The sequence below is a fragment of the Mastacembelus armatus genome, chromosome 23 (assembly GCF_900324485.2).
Source record: "Mastacembelus armatus chromosome 23, fMasArm1.2, whole genome shotgun sequence".
Taxonomy (NCBI): Eukaryota; Metazoa; Chordata; class Actinopteri; order Synbranchiformes; family Mastacembelidae; genus Mastacembelus; species Mastacembelus armatus.
Window position 1 is genome coordinate 123,049 of NC_046655.1, and position 21,207 is coordinate 144,255.

A 21,207-nucleotide genomic window follows, 5' to 3' on the forward strand; every position below is an offset into this window, starting at 1 on the left:
AGGGGGAACAACACAGAAGGCTCTATCTCCTCTGAGCTTCCTCCTTGATTTCTGTAGTCAAGCAGCAGCTGATCAGCTGATCTGAGTGAGCGGACAGGGTGGAGCAGTTCAGCGAGGTAAGGCGGTGCAGGACCATTTAAAAATTTAAAAAAAGAATTTTAAAATGAACTCTAAAATACACAGGCAGCCAGTGGAGTGAGGCCAGGATCGGTGTAATATACTAATTTTTCCGCGCTCCAGTTAGGAGGCGTGCGGCAGCATTTTGCACCAGTTGGAGACGTGAGCGAGAGGATTGGCTAACACCAACATAAAGCGCACTTTACAGTAGTCCAGCCGAGATGTGATAAAGGCATGGATTACCATCTCAAAGTCCTGCCTGGACACCTGGGGTCTATTTGGCCAAGTGACTTAAGTGAAAGAAACTGGACTTCACCAGAGCATAAATTTGGCTAACCAGTTTAAAGTCAGCATCTATTTTAAAGCCAAGACTACTAATCAGTGGCCTGAGATACAATGTCAGAGGGCCCAAGTTAACAGCGGGAAGAAAAGAGAGAGACAAAAACAAAACTAAACAAAACAAAAAAACAAATCAATTTAACTTGTATATCGAATTTTATGTGAAAAAAAATTTTTTTTAGGCCATATCGCATGCATAAAAGCGACTGGATAGCTCAGTGGTTGAGGCCACTGACTTTGGTGCTTCATAAACAGGATGTTCTCCACCGAAACGTTCAAAGTGTACTTTCAGTGGCAGGGTAGTAACAGGAGAACAGACCCACCAAGGCTGGAGACTGAACAATACTGGAAAAACATATAGGAGAGGGGGGCATCACATAACACCAATGCCCAGTGGCTGGCAGACCTGAACATGAAGAACTGGACAGCACCTGGGCCTGACATTATCCACACCTACTGGCTAAAGAAGCTAACTGCACTCCATGAGCGCCTGGCAGCTCAAATGAACCAGCTGCTAATGGATGGGACTCACCCAGAGTGGCTAACTGAAGGCAGGACAGTCCTGATCCTGAAGGACCCCGAAAAGGGAGCAGTCCCATCCAACTACCGCCCGATAACCTGCCTCTGCACAACATGGAAGCTCAGGCATCATAGCGGCTAGGATGAGTAAGCACATGGCTCAATACATGAGCGGGGCCCAGAAAGGAATGAGTAAGGACACCAGGGGAGCAAAACATCAACTACTAGTAGATGCTCTTTGACAAAGCATATAGTTAGGGCTGGCTTCAGGCAACCCTGAACCATCCCTTAGTTATGCTGCTATAGGCCTAGACTGCCCGACGACCATCGGTGCACTGAGCTCCCCTACCCTAACCCCCCCCCTTCCCTTCCCCTCCCCCTCCCCTCTCTTCTCTCCTCCCACCTCATGTATATTCCACCATTGAATGTCACTAACCTTGTGCTCTCTCTCTCCCCTAGTTTGTGCTCTCTTCCTCTCTCTCTATTCTCTCTGTACCTTCTGCAGGTGTCCCTGGTCCTGGAGCTGTATATCGCTGATGTGCAGTTCCTGGTCCCACCAACCTGCAGTGTCTATTTGCTGTTTATTGTTGCTGTTCTTTTCTCTCTGCTCTATCCACTCACCCCAACCGGTCAAGGCAGATGGCCGCCAAAACTGAGCCCGGTTCTGCTGGAGGTTTTTTCTTCCGTTAAAGGGAGTTTTTCCTCTCCACTGTCGCCAAGTGCTTGCTCATAAGGGAATTGTTGGGTTTTTAGTTTTAGTTTTTGTAAAGTGCCTTGAGATGATTTGTATTGTGATTTGGCGCTATACAAATAAAATTGAATTGAATTGAATAGAATTGAATTAAAGCAGTCACTCAAGACTGTAAGACCAGACAGACCAACCTGTGCACCGCCTGGATTGACTACAAGAAAGCCTACGGGTCAGTGCCTCACACATGGATCCTGGAATGCCTGGAGCTATACAACATCAATAGGACTCTAAGAACCTTCATAAGGAACTCAATGGGACTGTGGAAAACAAACCTAGTAGCCAACCTCAACCTCAATTGCATAAAGTCTCCATCAAGTGCGGCATCTACCAAGGATATGCTCTGTCCCTGCTGCTGTTCTGCATAGGCCTGAACCCCCTCAGCCAGATCATCACCAAGACTGGCTTTGGATACCGAATACGAAATGGAGCAACCATCAGCCACCTCCTGTACATGGATGACATCAAGCTGTATGCCAGGAATGAGCGAGGCATCGACTCACTGATCCATACCACCAGGATATACAGCAACGACATTGGAATGTCGTTCGGACTGGACAAGTGTGGTCAAATGATAACAAAGAGAGGCAAGGTTGTCAGGACTGAAGGAGATGAACTTCCAGAAGGCAGCATAGCAGATGTTTAGGGAAGCTACAAGTACCTTGGAATCCCACAGGCAAATGGGAACCAAGAAGAAGCCGCAAGGAAAGCCGCCACAGCCAAATACCTACAGAGAGTAAAGCAAGTCCTAAGAAGTCAGCTAAATGGGAAGAACAAGGTCCAAGCCATCAACACCTACACCCTGCCAGTCATCAGATACCCGGCTGGCATAATAAGCTGGCCAAAAGAGGACATAGAAGCCACTGATGTCAAGACAAGGAAGCTCTTCACAATGCATGGAGGACTTCACCCCAAATCCAGCATCCTGAGACTGTACGTTAAGAGGAAAGAAGGAGGCCGTGGATTGGTGAGCATCAGAGCCACCATCCAAGATGAAACAGCAAAGATCCATGAGTACATCAGGAAGATGGCCCCAAGCGATGGAATATCTCAGGCAACAGAAGCCTGATGCAGAAGAAGAAGAGCAAGAACCATCATGGCAGGACAAACCCCTTCACAGTATGTACCACCGACAGATACAAGAAGTGGCTGATATCGAAAAGTCCTACCAGTGGCTAGAAAAAGCTGGACTGAAAGACAGCACAGAGGCACTAACCGTAGCAGCACAATAACAGGCCCTGAGCACAAGATCTATAGAGGCCGGGGTCTACCACACCAGGCAGGACCCCAGGTGCAGGCTGTGCAAAGATGCCCCTGAGACAATCCAGCACATAACAGCAGGTTGTAAGATGCTAGCAGGCAGGGCATACATGGAACGCCATAACCAAGTGGCCGGCATAGTGTACAGGAACATCTGTGCCGAGGATGGGCTGGAGGTCCCAAGGTCAAAATGGGACACACCTCCAAAGGTGGTGGAGAATGACCAAGCTAAGATCCTATGGGACTTCCAGATACAGACCGACAAACTGGTGATGGCTAACCAACCGGACATAGTAGTGGTGGACAAACAGCAGAAGAAGGTCATAGTGGTAGGTGTAGCAATCCCAAGTGATAGCAACATCAGAAAGAAGGAACATGAGAAGCTTGAGAAATACCAAGGGCTGAAAGCAGAACTAGAAACGATGTGGAATGTAAAAGCAACAGTGGTCCCCGTGGTAATTGGCCCCCTCGGGTTGTGACCCCCAAACTGGTAGAGTGGCTCCAACAGATCCCAAGAACAACATCGGAGCTCTCAACAAAGCAAGTTTATTTTTTTGACCGGAAATGACACAGGCTTCTCCCAAAAGATAAGACGATGTACAAGAGGCATCATTGTGGAAAAAAAATATTTCTCAGCTTTTATTTACATTTGAACAAAAAGTGGCATGTTCAAAATTATTCATACCCTTTCCAAACTGTCACAGTCTATAGGAAAATCCAAAGTTCTATGCCATTCCAAATAGTCCAAGCTGTTTTAAAGCATCCTAATTACCCTGATTCATTGGGAACAGCTGTTTTAATGAACTCAACAGGTGAAAAACAGAAGCTCTCTGCTGTTGGTATGTGGACAGTCATGGCTAAGACAAAGGAGCTCACTGAGGACCTGCGGCTGCACATTGTGGCTGCTCACAAGTCAGGAAAGGGCTATAAGACCATATCTAAATGTTTTGAAGTTCCAGTGGCTACAGTGCAAAGTGTTATTAAAAAATACAAGACGTTCCGCACTGTGAAAAATCTCAGAGGACGTGGTCAGAAGCCAAAAGTGACACCTGTGGATCACCACCAAGGCCATCCTGATGAATTTGGGCTCTGCTGGTGGCAGCGGACACTGCACACTGCTGGGTTCCACGGACGCAGACCAAGGAGGACACCACTTCTCTAGATAAGGCACACAAAAGCCTGCTTGGCCTTTGCAAATGCTCATCTGGACAAAGAAGAAGACTTCTGGTCTTCTGTTTTATGGTCAGATGAAACAAAAATTGAATTGTTTTGCCACAATGATGTAGCCTTCATTTGGCATAAAAAAGGAGAAGCCTTCAACCCTAAAAACACCATCCCCAGTGTCAAACATGGTGCCTCAGAATATGTACCTCAGCTCTCAGAGAACAAAGACTCGACACTTAGCAAACAAAAACAAAGCGAGTGTAGTTGAAACACACCTGCACCTGCTGCGTTCTGATGGGGAGAAGTACAGACTGAACAAAAACAAGGTAAGTGGACTTAAACACTGGCATGCCATCCTGCTGGTCATTTCATGGTGAGAAGAGCAGCAAGCACCATGAGTAGTGGCTTCACTTGTACCAAAGTTTTGGAAATTATTACAGTCTGACCCCTCCAGCAAGCTGCAGAATCTTTTCCCTCTCACACCATTGATTCAGGATAGTCCTGATTTTGTTGTAGCACCCTCATCATCCTCTCCAGCTTTTTCCACTGAAAGCAATGAGGATTCAGAGGATCCTGAATCTGAGTGGACTGGGAGAAAAGGAAAAGTGTGGTTTCCCACCAACACAGAGAGAACTCCCTTTTTTCAGCCTGAGAGAGGCGTGACTTTACATCCGATGCATTACACCATCGTGAGGGTCCAGAACGTGGATTCTGCATTCAATCTGTTAACAGAGATTGGGTGCTGCACAGTAAGAAAGAAACTGGACCGGGATGGACTCCACAGATCTCCCTGCCTACATTAGGCTACTGATTTTGGCTGGAGACTACAGGTCTAGAGGGGAGTCCACACGCTGCCTGTGGAATGATCACAGTGGTTGTACGATTTTCAGAAACACTATGAACCACTAAGATTTCAGAAAATCAGCAGAACTCTGTGCTTTGACAATAAGCTGCAGAGACTAGCTTGTCACAGCGAGGACAAGCTTGCCCCCATCAGATCCCTGTGGGAAATGTGAACGCATCGTCTTCCCCTCCTATTCAAGATCAGATCAGGCAGATCAGTTAAAAGTAAAAATCCTCACTAAAAGTTCAAGTCCAGTTAAAAGAGGGAAAAAAATAATGTTTAAAAGTGTATTATAAAATCAATGGATAAAAATAAAAAGGAATAAAAGCAAAGTAAAGCTGGCAAAAGCAGGAGCAATCAGAAAAGCGTCAGAAGCAGGAAGTCACTAAAGGAATATCAATTAACTTTAGTCAAAGTAGGACCTGATAGTGATATCTCACCTCCTCTCCTGTTGTCACTTTCCGCACAGACAAGTCCAATTTTTCTACAATTCGAAGAATTGATTTCATGAACTCATCATAAAGGAGATGGCTCAAAGAGACAAGAGCAGCATTCTGGCTCTCAAAAGCTCCATCCAAAAATCCAGAGTCCTGCAGAGGAACAAAAAAGACAGAAATAAAATGTACTACTTATTGGAAAAAAACAAAAAAAAACAAACACCAATCAAAGAAACACAATGTAGAAATAGAAAAAAACAAAAAACAAAAAGGAAACATCAATCTACACAAATTTTAAAAAATGACATTGTCCAAGGTTAATTATCGATCTTTTAAAAGACAAATACCTCCAGTGTAACCAACTGAGAGCTTTAGATCTTTCTGAATATCTTTCCAGGAGATAGGTGCTGCATATCAAAGATCTTGTTCACCTAATTCACCTCTAATGTTTGGAATAGACATTTGTATAGTGTGATAGCGCAGGTTATACTGATTTTGAATTATACACATATGTGAAGATAAATAGGGGACCACCACTTTTTGATATAGGAAGAAAGGATGAAAAAAACCCCTGCAAAGTGGACACAGAGTTCTAGCTCACAAGTAATTAGAAAACCAACTGCCGGCATGTCTGGATAAGCTAACACTACAAAGTTTATTCACCAGAATGACCCGGTCAACTGTGTCAAAAACAAGTCAATAAATAGAGCTGCACAGTGTTTTTTGCAGTCAAGTGCTTCAATAATGTTGTCTACAAGCTTAATAAAGTCAGTTGTTCGATGTTGGCTTTTTAAAACCCAACTGATGCTGTGACACAATACCATTTACATCTAAAAAGTCTAAGTTGTTCATTAATAAACTTCTCTAGAACCTTAGCTAAGATACATAATTTAGGAATAGGCCTGTAATTATTGGTAACTGATGCATCGCCTTCTTTAAGCAGAAGTAACACATAAGCAGATTTCCATGTCATTGGAATCACACCGTTAGAAAGGCTTAAGTTAAAAAATGTAGGTCAGAGGTTCAGCTATAAAGTCCATTGCCAATTTGAGAAAATAACGATCAACCTTATTTGGACCTGCAGATTTAATAAGATCCAGTTGTTTCAAAGCTCTATGAACCTCCACTAAAGTAATGGGAGTAAACTCAAAGTGTTGAACCCCTACAGTAGTTGGTGAAAAGAAGTAAGGCTCATTATCATTTGTTTGATTTGAGACTGAATATAATAACAGCAACAAAGAACCTGAAGAAATAAAATGTTCATTAAAGCAACTAAGTAACATGAGTCTTTCACAATGCTGGCTGGCAGCTCATTCATGATTAAGTCCCCATATGAAGACTTTATTGTATTCCAAAATTATTTAGGATCATTTAGATTACTAGTGATTTTGGATAAATAAAAGTCAGACTAGGGTTTCTTAACAAGAGAAGTAAAACGATCTCAAAGCTGTCTAAAAGTCAGCCAATCTGCTGGAGATATTAACCCAGACAGCATCCCTGTCTTTCTGCAGACTGGATAGCTGCAGGGAAAACCAGGGATTTTTCCGGGCTTTCACTGTAAACTTACAAAAAGGAGCATGCTTATTTATAATACTTATAAAAGCCTCATGAAAGTACTTCCAAGCTAATTCAACCTCATCTATGAGAAAAATCTTTTGCCAGTTAAAAGCTTTAAAAGCCTTAAAAATCTGTGATCTTGGCTTAGGGAGTTTGGCTTGTCTGACAGTGGTCATTCATGTCATTAGCAAAAATACCAATATCTGAATATTTATGAGGAATAAATAAATCCAGAAGAGAAGAACTCTCTGGACATTTAAGATTTGGGCGAGTTGGGCGATCGTTTTATCAACTTAAAAGAATCGCAAAGAAATTTAAAGTTGTCTGAAGCAGATAACTAGTCCCAATTAAAACTGCCTACAAGAAGAATTTCTTTAAAATTAATAGCAGACAGATATTTAACTCAAAGATGGCAAAGCCTCACTACTTGCTAAGGGGATGTCTATAATATCTTACAATGGTGACACGATTGAGTTTTTGGCTGTGAAATTTGAAGTTCTGGAGGAGACAAATTGTTTACTAAGGGATATTGATGATATGATGGTGGCATGGAATTTTCTCTTTATGTAAATGGAAACACCACCACCCTTTCTCAGGTTTCTCAGGATTGGGTTGAAGATCGCTAGATAAGAGCAACAGGATAACAATGAAACAAAATCTCACAGAATTATGAACTGGCACTAATAGAGATACCTAATATAAATGTGAACAAAACCATTCATAAGTACTAAGATTAAATTTAAATAACCACCCTAAAGCTACATATGCTACACATTCCATTTCTCAAAGGTGCTGATGGAGATTTACAAATAACTGCTTTACCTTTAACTGATCGCAGTCTAAAAGTTCTTTAAAGAGATCAGTGTAGTTTTGACTAGATGGAACTTTCCATTTTCCAGCACGAACTTCGGAAGGCAGTGAGGTACCATTGCTACCGTCTTTGTCCTGAGAATAGAAGGACACACACACACATATTAAAATAGACTTGTGTATGAAACACTATTTGTTTGAAAAAAAAAAAGTGCCTCTGACCTCACAAAGTATGACTGGTTTGGAACAGACTCGAATCAACCCCTGGTGCACTGAAAAAGAAGTAAACATAAATGTTGTAGGAGATGCTGTCATAATCAGATTGTTTAACGGCATTTAAGAAGCCTTTGACTTCTGCTCCAGCCTCACTGGGCTTTACAATGCTTAGATTCAATGTGCATTAAAAAAAGAAAAGAAAAAGAAACATAAGGACAATGTTTCATTGTTAAAGATCTTGGCATTTGACACAAATCCATTGTGTTTATGATCAACATACCCACAGAACTAATGAAGCTCCACTGTACAGGTCCTTTAGAGGCTATGGCCACTAGCACCTTAAGGACAGACCTGCAACAAGTAATCTGCATTCTCTCACTGTACTGGGGGTACCTGTCAATCTGTACCACAAGGAGACGTTCCAGGAGTGGCGTGTACACCTCTGGAATCTGAGACGATGGGCACAAAGCACAAGTATGAATATTAAAATAAGGGTATAATTAGTTTTTCTTGCTACTTCAGCACATTGAAATTTTGTGAAATGCTTCATTAAGAGATAGCCATCTTATGGTTGTCAGCTTGATTTTTGGTACCATTTTTCATCAACATTTGGTTAAGGTCAATAAAAGACCATGAGTTTGTTACCTTGTTCAGGTGAATCAGGACACTGGCTAAAGAATCCAGGAAGCTGGGCAGTTGGTAGAAGCTGTCCTCTTCCCAGTCAGACTCAGATAGGTACATTTGTTTGCATCGCTGAATCAGCTCTGTGTACATCAAGTCCACATCTTGTGGGCAAACTTTCTTGCATGGCTATAGAGGAACAAGAAAAGAAAACATTTGCTTTTTGTGATTTCTAATTTGTACAAGAACAGCTGTAAGATGAACTCAAGTATTCCTTTAAAGAAATCACTCATGATCCATCCATCCCCATGATCCTATATAGGGTCATGGGGATCTGCTGGAGCCTATCCCAGCCCTCTTCAGGCAAAAGGCAGGGGTACACTCTGGACAGGTCACCAGTCCATCACAGGGCCACATATAGACAGACAACCACACATGCCCACACTCACACCCACAGCAGGGGATTAAAGATTCTTCAATGGATGGCATTTGAAACCAAACAGCCAGCCATCCATCCATCCATCATCTACCACTTATCCTGGTATATCCAGGGCTACGGGGTGCTCAAGCCAACCCAAGCTGAAAGAGGTGGAGTACACCTTGGAAAGAACAGCAGTCTACCATAAGGCTGACACAAACAAAAATACTTACACTTCCACATTTACATCTAGGGGCAATTTAGAGTTACCAATTAGCTTAAACTACATTCGTTGGGTGTATGGGAGGAAGTACCCAGAGGAAACCAAACTTAATTATTTTGAAAAGTAATCTACAACGAACCAACAGAATAGAACAAATAATCAATGTGCCTATTTGTTGTTAGATAAATATTGGCTGTTATGACAATTAGACCAACAGCAAACATACAGCTGCAAAGAATCCATATCCTCTTATTGCAATTGACAGTTCTTTGTGTGTTGAATTCATGGTCTTAATGATGTTGCAGAACTTCTGCATGAAGAACTTCAATTTGTTTTTGTGTTCATCAATATTTTCCGCCACCAGTACTGCAACCTGAGAAAAAAAAAAAAAAAAAAAAAAATCATAAATAAATTTGAACCATGTTATTTTAATCATTGTATAAGCTGGTCAGTCTGGCATACATGGTTTATGTGTTTATGCCTGTATGGACAAGACTTGAGGTCCTTACCTGTTTGAGGAAGGCCTCAAGTGCATAGTAACTTGTCTTCTTCATCTCAGCATTAATATGTCCACAGAGCTTAGACATAACCTCAAACAATGTTTTGTACTGGTCCATAAGGCAGCTACTGAACTGGGATGCATGTCTAGCAAATAATCTAAGCCCAGCTGTTTAAGAAACAGAAGCAAAAAATATATTACTTTTTATGGAGTTTTATCTTTAGTCGGCTATGCTATAGCACTGGCAGGTCTTACCAAATGTGACAGCATAGCGAGTCATTTCCATCTATAACAAAAATGCAAAAAAACAAGTAATTATAAGAGGTAAAATAGATAAAATGCAATCAAAACAATTTCTCTTTGGACTATTGAACTATTTTCATAAGTGTGAAACTTGTACTGTGTCAGTTTCATTGGGATTCAACATTGCCCAATAATGCATAAACAACAAGATCTACTACAAAAATCAGCTTTCACTGCAACAACTGTCACATTCAGCTGGTACCTTAAATGTTCTAAGCTTTGTTACCGTGCCTTACACATTACACTTCCCTTGTCACAATTGTAAAGGACTATTTGCACCCACGATAATATTTACCTGTGGACTGATTGCCTTCAAGGCATACTGAAAAATTTCTTTAGAAGTCGCTGGGTCTGCAAGTCAGATAACATACATTAGACACTCACTATAATACATGAAACAGAGCTAGGATTTTTTTTTGTCAGTATGAAACAAAAAGATATAGCAAAAAATTATGACCAACATCCTACTTTCTTCCATGGTTTTGGTGAAGTTGACCATTAGGGCAGTGATTCCTCTCAAACATCCAGCAACGACAAAAAGTTTTGGTTCCTTTGTTGAAGAGGTCATCTGAGGAAATATATTATATATATTATATATAGTCAAAACCATAAACCAGCCTATTTCTCAATGGCCATATTCAAATTTCCAAAGAAACAGTTTTTCATACCAACGCAACAAGAGTTGGAGGCTACAAAAGAAATTTACAGATTTGTTCTGTTTTTCTACAGACCAAAAAACTGAACAAAAGGACCCATCTAGCATAATATTTACTACAAACTAGCCTGGTCATTTCAACTAGGGTCAGCTGTTTAAAACCAGTTACATTTTACTGCAAGCCACAGTTTCCAGAAGGCAATAGCTTTCACTTTTTATGTGAAAAAAAAAAAAAAAAAAAGCTGGTCTGATACCTGATTTGATGTTTTATTGAATGCTGAACAATTGCATATTCATACTGAATTCTTAGCAGGTTTTCATTATGATTTCATTCTGTGTTTACTCTGACTTATAACCAATATTACAAACTCTGTCTCTCTTGCTCTCTCCAAACCATGCACTATAATGACATTTCAAAATTATGATTAATGATTTTTGAAGCTGATCTGAACAGTCCATGATGATACTTACTTTTTACTGCCTATCTGTGCAAGAACTAAATATAGTATCTATGGTAGCTGTCAGGTGAAAATTGTACTTAATCTATTGAGAATGTCTATTGCAATCTTATATTTAGTGCATACACATTGGAATAATAACATGTTTCCAGAGTTTATATTTCTGCTAAAACATTACTATACATTTGCTCCAATATAGTTGTTTTTCCCACTTTTTTTTAGCAGTACTATATTGATTTTGCGTATGACTGGAAAAGTGCTTCCATGCATTACTGTCCAATCCATTATCCCATTGACGAGATTTGTAACAGTAAGAACCTTGAGTTACACAGTGCTAATGGCACATTGACAAAGCTGACTTTTTTTCTGAAAAAAATACTTTTTTTAACTTCCATCCATCCATTTATCATCTGTACCTGCTTATTCCTAACCAGGGTCACAGGGATCTGCTGGAGCCTATCCCAGCTCTCTTTGGGTGAAAAGCAGGGGTACATCCTGGACAGGTCACCAGTCCATTACAGGGCCACATAGAGACAAACAACCTCACACACTCACTTCTATGGGCAATCTCCACACACTGCAAACTCCACACAGAAAGGTCCCTGATGGGATGGGAGCCCTTCTTGCTGTGAGGCAACAGTGCTAACCACTCAGCCACCGTTCTGCCCCTTTTTAAACTTATTTAGCAAAAAATAAAGACAGTTTATATGAGTTATGTCAATGTCATATAATCTGTAATACAAACCTGTTCCTTTAGCTCCCCTAGATAGGCTTTGTAGAGTCTGTCAGAGTTACTAGCCATCTCACTGGGGTGAACTTCTGCAAGAACTCCCAGCAACTCATAGATTTTGCCAAGTACTATTCCAAAAGTATTTAAAAAAAAAAAGATGTTTCAGTGATTTACGTTTTAATCATCTTAATAACATAATTCCTTTTACAATGTTAAACCAGAGCTGAAAATCATATAAACCCTCACCTGAATCTGGTAGTTTGCTCTTCTCACAAAGCTCACCATAATATTTTTTGAATATTTCACAGACTTTGAAGTCTGCAGTAACACTGGAAGCCTTTGTTATCTGGAGAACCTATGAAGAGGAAAATATAAAGAAAAATATCAAACCAACATGGAAGCAAATGTGTGTAATCTAGTTTCATTACAAAAGTTCATATTCACTAATATCAAACATATGCAAATGCATATTCAAAATCATAGAAATAGAAAAGTCTTAATAATGGATCACTTCCCCAGGCCAGAGCAGTGGTTTCTAAAGGTTTCATTTTTCTAAAGGTTTCATCGAGTTAATATAACTCTTAAGACCTCTTTAAACCATTTTGAATTCAGAAGACTATTTTACTTCCACTTTGGCAAAAATGTATGTTGATTGAGAAGTATACAGATGAGTATTCATGCTGAATACAAAAAAAATACTTTGCAAGTGTTTTTTTGGAATTTTTAATGTATGTGTAGAGTGGCAGTAGTATGTAGAGCAGTAGGAGTGAGTCACTGGAGCTGGCCTTGGTGAAACTCCCAGTGTTAACATAGAACAATATTGTTTGACAGCAGTTTTGTTTGTCTGACTTGATATGACACTAGTGCTTTTTACCAATAGCTAGTAGATAATTTCAGCATTTCTTGCACATGGTTGAATTTATAACAGACAACGACTTACTGAAGAGACCCTATGTTATATCAAACACCACGTGCTGGTTGAGTGTTTTCCAATCTATTCTGAGAGGACAAGGTTTGCAGATGCTACCAGTTTTTGCATGTTTAGTTTTTTACAGCACCATAAATATGAGCAGATTTGAGAAATAACTACCATTTAGCTTAAGTATTCTGAAAATCGACCAAAACTGTATTCAAAGCATTTTAAGAATTTTTAAGTCTAAAACTTCAAATGACTGGACTGTGGAGTTGCAGAAACACAAAGAAAATTATACCAACCAACCAACCTTAATAAGAAGCTCCAGCACTGCAGTCCTACATTTTGCGACTTTTTCCCGTGTATACATAGCCATGCATGTGTCCTACATTTAAAAAAACAAAACAAATAATAATAATAATAATAAATACACAAATAAAAATTGGGAGAATACACAGAATTTTGGGAATCACAAAGCTGCTCCGGAATTGTATTGTGTTGTAATGACAAACGTTTATAATTATTTATATATATAGTCAGGTTCTCATCATCTTGAAATGCATTCTCATTTCTTGTACTTGCCTCATACTCCCTCCCATGTAACATGAGAGAAAAAGATATGATGCCCTCTAACATGACAGTCAGTATGAAATCCATCCATCCATCATATTATTGCTAGCCAGGGTCACGGGGATCTGCTGGAGCCTATCCCAGTTCTCTTTGGGTGAAAGGCAAGTCACCAGTCCATCACAGGGCTCAGTACGAAATGTCAAGATAATTCAAGAGGTTCCAATGTGTCGTTTTTAACTTGTATGACACTCTTAAAATGCTATCATTTTATAATAAACAATTAAAAGATTTTAGTAAACAAATAATGGGGCTTTAATTTTGTTTATCTGAAAACCGACAAACCTTATATCGAGGCAAAAAACTAAATCAATGAACAGAACATGGAACATATATTTTGACTGTCAGTGCAGTGGAGGATGTCAAAAGAGATCATAAAACAACAGGAGTGAATTACATTAGTCACATTGGTAAGAGCAAGAAAGCTAAAGTGACACCAGTAAGTGCAAAGGAGGGGGTCTGTGTGTTTTTGTACACAGTGACAGGTGCACTCACTGCGATATATAGAACCATTGCTCTCCTGAGCTAGAAGCAATTTCTATTCATAAATCCTAGTATTTACCATGTGACTTCACACCAGTACTCATTATCTCTCTCTACATTTCACCAGACGCCACCGCCCCCCAGCATGGCACAGAATACAGTTTAGCACACATATAAAGGACTTATAGAGTGGTAGTGGTTCAAACTGCAGCTTTTCTACCCACTTGCACCACAACTGCTTGTCATTTGTACCACAACACAGTGTATGATACACTATAATGTAGTAGCCTCACTGCACGAAACATTTGATACTGTGGCCCCTCTGAAAAAGAAATTAGCGATTCAGAGGAGATTAGCTCCATGGTACAGTTTATGTATTCGCACCTTAAAGCAGGCATCACGAAGGCTGGAAAGGAAGTGGCGTTCCACAAACTTAGAGGAAATTTTTCTAGCCTGGAAAAACAGTCTACTAACATATAAAAAAGCTCTCCGTAAAGCCAGAACTGCATACTATTTATCATTAATAGAGGAAAATAAGAACAATCCCAGGTTTCTTTTCAGCACTGTAGCCAGGCTGACAAAAAGTCACAGCTCTGTTGAGCCCAGTGTTCCCTTGGCTCTCAGCAGTGATGACTTTATGAGTTTCTTTACAAATAAAATCACAACTATTAGAGATCAAATTCAGCAGATGCTTCCTATACCTGCCATAATCTTCTACTACAGTAGCTCTTGAATCATCTGTAAGACCTCAGTTATGTTTAGACTGCTTCTCTCCCATAGATCTCTCTGAATTCACGTCAACAGTTTCAGCTTCATCGAAATCGTCAACGTGTCACTTAGACCCCATTCCAACTAGACTGCTTAAAGACAGCCTGCCATTAATTAACTCATCTTTATTAGACTTTATCTCTAGTATCAGGCTACGTACCACAGGCCTTTAAGACTGCAGTAATCAAACCTTTACTCAAAAAGCCTAGTCTTGATCCAGGAGTCTTGGCTAATTATAGACCAATATCCAACCTACCATTTATTTCTAAAAATTACACAGAAATTAACTATTTGAATATTTTTAATCAGGATTTAGATCACATCATAGTACATCATAGTAGAAACAGAACTGTTAAAGATCATCAATGATCTTCTCTTTGGCTCAAATAATGGACTCATCTCTCTACTTGTCCTAGACCTTAGTGCTGCATTTGACACGATCGACCACAGCATCTTATTACAGAGACTGAAGCATGTGATTGGAATCAAAGGAACAGCGTTAAAATGGTTTCAATCTTACTTATCGGACAGATTCCAATTTGTTTTGTGCTAGGACAAATTCTCTTCACCTTATAGATGCTTCCTTTAGGCAATTTTATTACGAAGCACTCTATTAATTGCCCCCTCCTTGAACCGCCACCTTATCATGGTGGAGGGGTTTGAGTGCCCGTATGATCCTAGGAGCTATGTTGTCTGGGGCTGGCAGGGTCTCCCAAGGCAAACAGGTCCTAGGTGACGGACCAGACTAAGAGCGGTTCAGTGACCTCTTATGGAAAGACAAACAAGGACCATGACGTCGCCCGGCATGGCGAAGCCGGGGCCCTACCCTGGAGCCAGGCCTGGGGTTCGGGCCCGTAGGCGAGTGCCTGGTGGCTGGGTCTCGCCCCATGGGGCCCAAACGTACTGTGAGGGTCTGTTGGGAATGTTTGGCCGAACCCACTGTCAGAGGGGTCTTTAACTCACACCTCCGAGAGAGCTTCTACCAGATTCTACCAGGCTGGGGACATTGAGCCCAAAAGGACCATTTTTTCCACCTCCATCGGCGACGCGGCGGCTAGGAGCTGCGGCCGTAAGGTTTTGGGTGCCTGTCGTGGCGGCAATCCCCGAACACCGGAGGTAAGGGATGCCGTCAAGCTGAAGAAGGAGTCCTACCGAGCTTGGTTGGCTTGTGGGACTTCCGAAGCATCTGACGGGTACCGCAGGGCCAAGCGTGCTGCAGCCCAGGCAGTGATGGAGGCAAAAACTCGGGTATGGGAGGAGTTCAGTGAGGCCATGGAGAAGGACTACCTGTCGGCCCCGAAGAAATTCTGGCAAACCGTCCGGCGCCTCAGGAGGGGGAAGCAGTGCTCTTCCAACGCTGTTTACAGTGGAAGTGGTGAGCTGCTGACCTCGACTGGGGATATTGTCGAACGGTGGAAGGAATACTTCGAGGATCTCCTCAATCCCGTCAACACGTCTTCCATAAGGGAAGCAGGGGCTGGAGATTCAGAGGCTGATCCATCCATCACCCAAGCCGAAGTCACTGAGGTAGTTCGGCAGCTCCTCGGTGGCAAAGCACCGGGGGTGGATGAGATCCGTCCCGAGTACCTCAAGTGTCTGGATGTTGTTGGGCTGTCATGGCTGACACGCCTGTGCAACATCGCGTGGCGTTCGGGGACAGTACCCCTGGATTGGCAGACCGGGGTGATGGTTCCTCTTTTTAAGAAGGGGGACCGGAGGGTGTGTTCCAACTACAGAGGGATCACACTCCTCAGCCTCCCGGGGGAAGGTCTATGCCAGGGTGCTGGAGAGGAGGATCCGGCCGGTGGTCGAACCTCGGATCCAGGAGGAACAATGCGGTTTTTGTCCTGTGCGTGGAACACTGGACCAGCTCTACACACTCTCGAGGGTGCTCGAGGGTTCATGGGAGTTTGCCCAACCAGTCCACATGTGCTTTGTGGACTTGGAGAAGGCATTCGACCGGCATTCTCCCTCACCTTTGGAGGTGTGTCCCATTTTGTCCTTGGGACCTCCAGCTCATACTCGGCACAGATGTTCCTGTACACTATGCCGGCCACTTGGTTATGGCGTTCCATGTATGCCTGCTAGCGTCTTACAACCTGCTGTTATGTGCTGGATTGTCTCAGGGGCATCTTTGCACAGCCTGCACCTGGGGTCCTGCCTGGTGTGGTAGACCCCGGCCTCTATCGATCTTGTGCTCAGGGCCTGTTATTGTGCTGGTAATATATGGTATATATATTTGGTAACACACTAACACACTAACACACACACACACACACACACACACACACACACACACACACACACACACACACACACACACACACACACACACACACACACACACACACACACACACACACACACACACACACACACACACACACACACACACACACACACACACACACACACACACACACACACACACACACACACACACACACACACACAGAGGATAGAAGAGAAAGAAAAGCAACAATAAACAACACTCACGCCAACCGGTCGAGGCAGGTGGCCGCCCAAACTGGGTATAGTTAGGGCTGGCGTGTGTGACTCTGCTGCTACAATAGCTAACTTAAATTTCACTTGCCACACCCAGGTCTGATTACTGCCAGACCTGTTGAATCAAGAAATCACTTAAATAGAACCTGTCTGACTATTTCTGAGGATTTATTCACAGAAATTCTGCAGTGGGGAATTCTAACTAAAATCAAGTGTTAATTGTACATTATTTGTTAGAAACAGTTTCTTCCCCTGGACCATCACAGCCATGAATGCAAATGTATGATGCAGCTTTTTTCGTCGCATACACCATAAGCTACATCTTAATTCAATATATATTGCTTTTATGTTGTGTGTTTTCTCTGCATTTACTGTTTTTAGATGTAACACCTTTAATGTAGTTGTACAGCATGTACAACAACAATGAAGCCATTCAAATTAATCAAGCTTAGTCTACAGAAGGCAATACTGGCCAATTGAGGCACAAAGCATTCCTATGGTTGTCTTGAGTGGAAGTTAACCCAAACAGAAGAGGCTGGCCTGCTCTTGTTCAGTACTTGTGCTTCAGGTGATGCACCTGCATTTGTGTACTCGTGTGAGACATATTTCCAGTGTAAGATGTCATGGTTGTTTTTTTGCTTGATACAAATGCAAAGCACACATGGTTCTTATTTTCTATGACTAGAGTAACATAATTTGCTCAATCTTTTAGAAACAATCAAACCAAACAACCAAAGCATTCCCGGCTAGTTTTTGGCCACAATATGAAAATGAAAGCTAATATTTGGTTGCAAAAGTATCAGTTACATGGAACTATTTTGAAAACACAGACCTAAAACAGATATCTGGTCTTGTTTTTATATTTATAAACATACTTTTCATAAAAATAAATAAACAAATAATGTCCTTTTTATATAATATATATTGCCCTAGATGGTATCTTGTTTTCTCAATCATATCTAATTCCTTTAGCCTTCTCACTCATTCAGTTATCTGAACAGAAAAAGAAAACTTTTTTTTGGAACAATTTCTAGGTCACCCATGAAGTGGGAAGACAAAAATTAGGTAAACAGAGGCATCTTACTTAGGATCCATTTTCAGCTGTACCATCGTTACATTTCATTCTCATTAGTGCAATCTGGACAGCTTTTACATCTGTCATTCTAAACAACCAGTACCTAACTGCCATGTCATTTTATAAATGATTTCCTTGTAGAACAAGACAACTTACTCTTATGTCAACTGAGTAAGTCTTCTCCCAACCTTTGACTCTTGAAACCCTGTCCAAGAATGTCTCCAAAAAACTTAAGATCTCAACTCTGGTGTCTCTGAGCTGAAAAACAAACATCTGTCAGAACAAAAACTTTTCACAGAAAATTTTTTCACAGTTTGTTTACCAACTTTTCCTTAATACCTACCTCATCAGACAGATTAGATTTCCTGAGAAAGCTGAGCAGTCCATAGTCTTTTGAGAACAATAAAGATATCTGTAAAGCTTTAAGAAAATGGTATTAACAAGATGGAACATTGGATTTTGATTGTTAATTAATCAATAGGCTGATATTTCAAAAAATTAACTGGCAACTATTTTCATAATCTTTTGAGTGATTTGTCAAGCAAAAGTACCAAAAACGCTCTGGCTTCTTTTCAAATGTGAGGATGTCATATGACAGGAAATTGACTATCTCTGGGCTACAGCACAAAAAAAAAAAAAGTTTTTTAAAAAAAATGTCAATAAGGTGGGCATAGGGCAGAAAGGGGGTGGATTTGTAAGAAGAAGCTGGGCAGTGTGACATCTTCTGTCCAGAGAAAAATCATCAAGGACAGAAAAGTCACAGGGCACGTATGTTACAGAGAGATCTTTTCAGGTGGTGGACGTTTCTGCTCCAGAATACCTTAAAGCAGGTTGTGTAGTGGAAGACAACAGTGATCCCCAGCCATATCAATTCAAGCAACTGGGTCCAGCCCCAGTAATGCCCAAAGCTGGACCTATTGGAGCCAAGGCAGTGCTAACCAAGTTACAGTGGGTACGGAAAGTATTCAGACCCCTTTAAATTTTTAAGTTTTTCTTTTTTAATAAATTTGCAAAAATTTCTACATTTCTGTTTTTTTCTGTCAAGATGGGGTGCTGAGAGTACATTAATGAGAAATAAAATGAACTTTTTTGATTTTGGCAAATGGCTGCAATGACACAAAGAGTGAAAAATTTTAAGGGGTCTGAATACTTTCCGTACCCACTGTACCTAAAACAGACAACATTGAACTAACAGCTAAAGTTAACCTATAATTACTGAAGCTGGAAAAAGCCAGACTGCATAAAATTTCTACCAAGCCAATTAAATAGTACAAATTTACACTAAAATAATTTATGCTAACAATCTAACTACTGTACTGTACTGAATGTATTAAATTCCAACTCCTATCTCACAACAGTTTGCATCTGCAGGAGACGTCAGTTTTATAGGAGGTGGGGGTGGGGCATGGTTGGTGGTTAGTGATGGCTGCCACCACCATCAACTGCCACCAGACCATCAAATAGCAAAATTAAACTGCAGTAGCTGGGTTTCTGGCAGAAGAGGTCAGTTCCTGTACATATTTGTAACAATATGTAGATTTAAAATACTGTGCACTAAAATGTCCAGTTTTGGACCTGAATCAATCAACAGCCCTACTAAATACCCATGTACACTGGTTTTCAGCTGAAAAAAGTCATTTGGGGGTTTATTTATTCTTTAGTTAGAAGTTAAAAACCAAATGCTGGTATACAGCAGCTGTGCAGACAACAAAGCAGAGGAGCAAAGCACCAGAGTGGAGCCAAGACCACAGTCCAATACAAAAAGCGGTTGAAGTTATGTCTTATGGGAAAAGAGGTAGGCAGAACAAAACTAGTCTGAGTTTATTTAGCAGAATAATATTGTATAGCTTTCTCTTCTGGTTTATTCAGATATTCTATTATACTACTTAAAGTATCCACAGGATGGTTAGGTTAGACCTAAGGCAGGTAGTTTAGTTAATAATTCGTCATAGCCTGGGAACTTGTTATAGTGAAAAAAGTGAAAAATGTACTGAACAGTAGTATCTTGCACATCTTACTACTCTGACTATTCAGTCTTCTGATAAATTTTAGACTTACTGTGACTTTGTTGTCAGTTCTGGGCTGTAATATCAAAAGGTGTTTTTGATACAATTTTACATCATCTATCTGCAGAAACTGAAACCTCGAAACAAAAGAACTTCAGCGTGATCATAATTCTTTGTTTTGAATAGTGCAGTGGAGTAACGATATCATACTTCCGCAAGCTTTATTCATTATCAAAGAACAATGTTTCTTGCCGACATTTGTGATTTTTTTTTGTATGACGAACTGATGAGTAGCTTCTAACAATTTACACAGAATATTATCCTTAAACATCTTTTAACTCTGGACAAAAACAGAAGCAACACTAACATTAAATTTGAACTTTACCGTCTTACCAATTTCATTCTCCGTTGGTGTTGGAAGGCACTCCTGTCGTAAGTCACCGACAATATCGTGACATCTCAAAGCTGCAGCTCGGGGGTCCTCGTCTGACAGCAATTCGTGGAGTTTCAAAAGAAGTCCATGAATGCCCCGTACAGCGCTAGTGGGGGAAGACATAACTGACCTATGCTAACATTAGCATTTCAAATGGCCCTAGCTCTAAACGTGCACGATAACAGGATTTAACCGTCACTGGCTGAACTTGCTGCTGCTGCTGCTGCTGCTGCTGCAGCTGCTTTTTCTGCTGCTTTTTCTTCTTCTTCCTCCTCTTCTTCTTCCTCTTCCTCCTCTTCTTCTTGTGTTTTAAGTACGGTTGGCATGTATTACTGCCACCTTCTGTTTCGGTGTATGGATAAGAAATTTAATCCTGTCTTTTACTTGTTGAGTATGCTTGATTGACTAGAGGTCTACATGGTTTGACATTCTAACGGGAGTATTTTCTTGTATTGACTTAGCACTGGCTTCTACGATAT

At 41.0% G+C, this 21,207-nt stretch overlaps 1 protein-coding gene across 3 annotated transcripts in view; it reads right to left on the reverse strand.

Moving 5' to 3' along the window:
* prkdc (protein kinase, DNA-activated, catalytic subunit) overlaps nt 1–20,988 on the reverse strand; it is a 92,446-nt gene extending 71,458 nt beyond the window's left edge. For all 3 annotated transcript variants that reach the window (XM_026327234.2, XM_026327233.2, XM_026327235.1), the window contains exons 1-16: nt 20,689–20,988; nt 18,633–18,709; nt 18,446–18,547; nt 13,142–13,216; nt 12,165–12,273; nt 11,934–12,046; nt 10,544–10,643; nt 10,371–10,426; nt 10,028–10,058; nt 9,783–9,940; nt 9,500–9,646; nt 8,657–8,821; nt 8,292–8,460; nt 8,018–8,067; nt 7,808–7,930; nt 5,432–5,581 (exon numbers count right to left, since the gene is read on the reverse strand). In XM_026327234.2, the coding sequence (XP_026183019.1) occupies nt 5,432–5,581; nt 7,808–7,930; nt 8,018–8,067; nt 8,292–8,460; nt 8,657–8,821; nt 9,500–9,646; nt 9,783–9,940; nt 10,028–10,058; nt 10,371–10,426; nt 10,544–10,643; nt 11,934–12,046; nt 12,165–12,273; nt 13,142–13,216; nt 18,446–18,547; nt 18,633–18,709; nt 20,689–20,851 (1,788 nt within the window). In that variant the 5' untranslated portion in view covers nt 20,852–20,988. The remainder of the gene's footprint in view (nt 1–5,431; nt 5,582–7,807; nt 7,931–8,017; nt 8,068–8,291; nt 8,461–8,656; nt 8,822–9,499; nt 9,647–9,782; nt 9,941–10,027; nt 10,059–10,370; nt 10,427–10,543; nt 10,644–11,933; nt 12,047–12,164; nt 12,274–13,141; nt 13,217–18,445; nt 18,548–18,632; nt 18,710–20,688) is intronic.
* Nucleotides 20,989–21,207: the final 219 nt, after the last annotated feature.